This window comes from Sinocyclocheilus anshuiensis, unplaced genomic scaffold (genome assembly GCF_001515605.1).
Source record: "Sinocyclocheilus anshuiensis isolate Anshui unplaced genomic scaffold, SAMN03320099.WGS_v1.1 scaffold1823, whole genome shotgun sequence".
Taxonomy (NCBI): Eukaryota; Metazoa; Chordata; class Actinopteri; order Cypriniformes; family Cyprinidae; genus Sinocyclocheilus; species Sinocyclocheilus anshuiensis.
This window is the reverse complement of record NW_015549711.1, coordinates 351,927-356,558: the sequence shown is the minus strand read 5'-3', so window position 1 is coordinate 356,558 and position 4,632 is coordinate 351,927. Positions and strand designations below refer to the sequence as shown.

Sequence of the window (4,632 nt, the reverse complement as noted above, 5' to 3'; positions counted from 1 at the left end):
CTAAATAAATAAATTTATGCATTTAGCAGATGCTTTTATCCAAAGCGACTTACAGTGCATTCAGACTATACATTTATTACCAGTATGTGTGTTCCCTGGGAATCGAACCCACGACCTTTTGTGCTGCTAACGCAATGCTCTACCACAGGAACATATTTAGGTACAGTTTTAGTGTAACATTTCTTGATATTATCAATGTTAATTACTTAATGAACAGAAAGGGCAGCATTTGTTTGAAATAGAAATTATTTGTACGTCTTTACTGTGATTTTTGATAAATTTAATGCATCCTTGCTCAATAAAAGTATTCATTTCTATAGACCTTTTTCCTGAGTAAACGATGAGCGCTGCCATTACGAATTCTAACATTTGACTGGATGCTCTTCTGTTCCGGTCTCCATAGGAACCCATTCAAATAGCGCCCATCTGTTTTTAATGTAGCTAACGTCGGCAGCTTTGTGTAATCTACACACTCATTAAACTTTGAGGAGTGAGGCACTGACAAATGACAGTCATTGCGACACTGTAAAGTGATGGCGCTATGGAGCCATGTGCTTTTTTAAAAACATTTTAATAGGTAGGTTTAACATTAGATTATCAGCTCGGAATATACGCTAATTTGACTAGAAACACTGGAGACCGGAAATGCAAAGCATCCTTCCAGTTAAGAGGTTCAGGAAAAACGTCTGTATATATTTAGATTTTTCACTAGAATTCATCAGTTTTATGACCCCCATCACCTCTGTCAAGACATTAGTCCTTTGAAGTGCATTTTGTTTCAGTTAGATATCTATAATGGGGTTTGTTTAGTATGTGTTTAGTTTGACTTAATATGTGTACTTGAATTTTCCAATCATGGAGCATCACCAATATCCCATCCCTTTCCTTTTTTTCCCTCTCAAGCTACCTCACACCAGCAAAGAGTTGCTTCCTCTGAGGCCAAACCCAGCTTCCAACGGTACTCAGCCAGTCAATATCGTCCGTCCGCTCCGACCGGCTCCATCGCCATCACTGAGCAACATCGAAGGACCTCGACCTCCTCCGCCTATCAGCAAGCCGCCCAACTCACCCAGCACACCCAAATCTGTAGCATCACCTCAGAAACTCAGTCCTCCCAAGAAGCCTCTCCCCCTCAACCCATCACGCTCACCACTGGTGAGAAATCAGTGTACTCATATTCTTTTGGTTTAATCAAAATCACTGTGGGAGCCAAGGTAGGTCACAATCTCATCAAATGAAATGCTGCTTGAAACACCTGTTTTAATCTGTATTGAAACAATCTGTGTACACGCTGCCAGAAATCCTGAACAAAGCGCACCTCAAATTCTTATTCGCTTCTTTTTCCTGTCCTCATACAGATGGTATCAGAACAACAGCCTAGAGCCCCGTCCACACCCCCCCAGAGGCCTCTTCCTCTCAGCCCTGCTCGTGGAGCACAGCCCAAACCCTCTGGTGGGGGGCTCAGGGTGATGATGCCCCCTTCAGTTGGCCCCAAGCCTGTGGGAAAAGTGACCGCTGTTCCCCCTTTAAAGGCATTCCGGTGAGTAAACATATCATGAGTTCCACAGATGGGATGATATCCACATCCATGTGATGAGCCCCCATAATCAAACATACAACACCAGTTTGATCTAAATCAGATAATACAGTTAGGCCCTGTTTACACCCGGTATTACGATGGTCGATCGGATCAGAAGTAGACAAGGGAGACACATTCCCATTTACACCTGCTGTTTTAATCCATCTCTTTTAGGCCCTGTCCACACGAACGCAGTTATTTTCAAAACCGCAGCTTTTTCTACGCGGTTTGGCCATTCGTCCACATGCAAACACAGCACCAGGTCACTGAAACCGAACATTTTTGAAAACACCTGCCAGACTGAAGATTTTCAAAAACTCCGGTTGCAGTGTTATCTTGTAGACAGCGAAACCGGAGTTTTTGGCTTGTGACGTTGGAGCATGCGCTGTTATCTCTGCCTACTGGAAACTTTTTCAGGCTTCTGATTGGCCAACATGGCTTTACGGTTGAGATTATATCGCCACCTGTTGGTTTGGCATGCTCTTGAGAGTGCTTCATAGCATGCGTTTGCGTTTTCATGTGGATGGAGATTTTTTTAAAACGGAAGAAGGAAAAACTCCGTTTATAAAAATACCCGTGTACGTGTGGACATGGCCTTAGTCCACTTTAAACCACTTCTGTCGTGATTTTGAGGGGAGGGTCTTTGGGTGAGTGCATGTATTGGCTTTTTCTGATTTTTCGTTATAATATTGCAAAATAAGCTTGCACAATTTACAGTGCATGCATAATTATTATGCAAGTTGATATTCTGATCATATTTTTGTTCCAAATACATTTTACCAATTCCAAACCACATAATTTTTAATAACTAATATTAATTTTGTATTTAATCGTTTATAAGTGATATATAATTGTCCATGAAGGCTGGAAGTAAAAACAAAAACTCCTTATATTCAGGTGTGCATAGTTATTAAGCAGGTTTTCTTGTGCAGATAAAATGAGCCAAAAAAGAGATTTAACTCAGACTGAAAAGTCAAAAATTATTCAATTCCCATGAGAAGGATGCAATACTAATGCAATACTAGAATTTGCAAAGTTAAGGCATGATCATTGGACAGCGAAATGCTCATTGGGTCAGCACGGTCAGAAAAAAACAAGCAGGGAAGAAAAGACACATGGTAACTGTAAAAGAATTAAGAATTAGCTGTGAAACCATCAGGAACCATTTAGTCTCCAGTTCAACCATTTTCCAAAACTGCAACCTGAGTCTCCAGAAGTAAAAGGTGTCAGATTCTCAGACTTTTCTGGATAGGAGACGGACTAAAAATTATTGAAAGAGTGGTACAAGAGGATGTGGTGCTGGTCCTTTAAGAGTCTCTCTCAACTTATCCGTCTATAAAGCCTATAAAAATCAGTCTTCATGTACATTATTTTACAACACTTCAGCATGTTATTCTTATTAAGTGAGGGTCATTTTTTAGGATTTTTTACCCAAGCAAAGTCTCTAAGAACCTGACACCTTTAACTTCTGGAGACTCAGGTTGCAGTTTTGGAAAATGGTGGAACTGGAGACTAAATGGTTCCTGATGGTTTCACACCTAATTCTTCACCTTAATTCTTTTGCAGTTACCATGTGTCTTTTCTTATCCACCTGTGAGCATTTTGCAGTCCAGTGGTCATGCCTTAATTATTGCATTAGTTTTGAATATTTCTCATGGGCATTTAATAATTTTTGACTTTTCAGTTTGAGTTAAATCTCTTTTTTTGGCTCATTTTATTTATAACGAAAACCTGCTTAATAATTAAGCACACCTGAATATGAGAAGTTTTTCACTTCAAGCCTACATGGACAATTATATATATCACTTATAAATGATTAAATACAAAATGAATACTAGTTATTAAGACTGATGTGGTTTTGGAATTGGTAAACTGTGCTTGGAAATAAAATATGGTCAGAATATCAACTTCTAATAATGCACTGTACATTAGAACGTGAAAGAAGACAACAGAAAATTATACAGAGAGCTGCAGCTTTCATTTCTGCTGATAGCAACAAAACAATGTTGAACGCTGTGGGTTTGTTTTAGAATCAGGACTGGTAAGACAACATTGACATTTTTTTGCCTTCATACCAAACACATGAGCGTTCACATTACGAGAGCAATCCGATCTAATGTGTTTTCGACTACCTCTGGAAGTGGTTGAAAGTGGACAAGCTCAAAACATTTTATACCCCATTTACCCCTGTATTTTAGCATTGTCTTCTTGTGATCAGATCGACCAAATCTGATCTTAATACCAGGTGTAAACAGGGCCTTAGAATAGACCTGTATTGGGCTCTTCCTGTGTCCCTGTTTTGACGTTTATTTAATCACTCACTATGGCAAGAACCTTTGAGATATCCAAAATCTGTTCACAATTTTGCATCCTCAATAGCTACATTTACATGCACCCAAATAATCTGTTATTTATTGAGTGATGGCTCAATAGGATTGAAAAGCCTTCAAGGACACACGAGTCAATCTGACTGAGCTCAATTCGTATGAATTTGTGTGGAGTAGATCTGGCATTTTCCAATCAAAAAGTGTTAGTTCATTTTTTTTTTTTTTAAGAAAACAAGCCGTCAGTAAATGAATAGAGTGCAAGTCTAAAAGGAGCAAGTTTTTTTTTTTTTCAAGAATAGCATTAGAATAGAGAGTGCTAGAGTTAGAGGCAGGGTTGCCAGGTTTTCACAACAAAACCTGCCCAATTGCTACTCAAAACTAGCCCAATGGCGTTTCGAGGGGGTTCCCCCAGTAAAAATCGTGTTCGGGGGGGCGGGGGGTAAAATACATGTTTTTTGGCGAGGTTCCCCTGGTAAAATTTGCATCGCAGGGGCTAAATATCACGTTATTGGGGTCGCTTCAACCCGCGGACATGAAAAACATTGGCAGGAATTGGCAACACTGGTTAGAGGGTGAAATAAAGATGGAAGAGATGTGTTTTTAGCCAATTCTTGAAGATGGCTAAGGACTCAGCTGCTCGGACTGAGTTGGGCAGGTCATTCCACCGGGAGGGAACAGTTAATGAAAAAGTCAGTGAAAGTGATTTTGTGCCTCTTTGAGATGGCA

General features: G+C 39.9%; 1 protein-coding gene across 1 annotated transcript in view; it reads left to right on the top strand.

Annotated features, from left to right (window-relative positions):
• Window positions 1-4,632, top strand: part of adam19a (ADAM metallopeptidase domain 19a) — a 104,521-nt gene that overhangs the window by 92,918 nt on the left and 6,971 nt on the right. Inside the window, exons 21-22 of the mRNA XM_016450114.1 lie at window positions 904-1,155; window positions 1,359-1,540. Coding sequence (XP_016305600.1) covers window positions 904-1,155; window positions 1,359-1,540 — 434 coding nt within the window. The remainder of the gene's footprint in view (window positions 1-903; window positions 1,156-1,358; window positions 1,541-4,632) is intronic.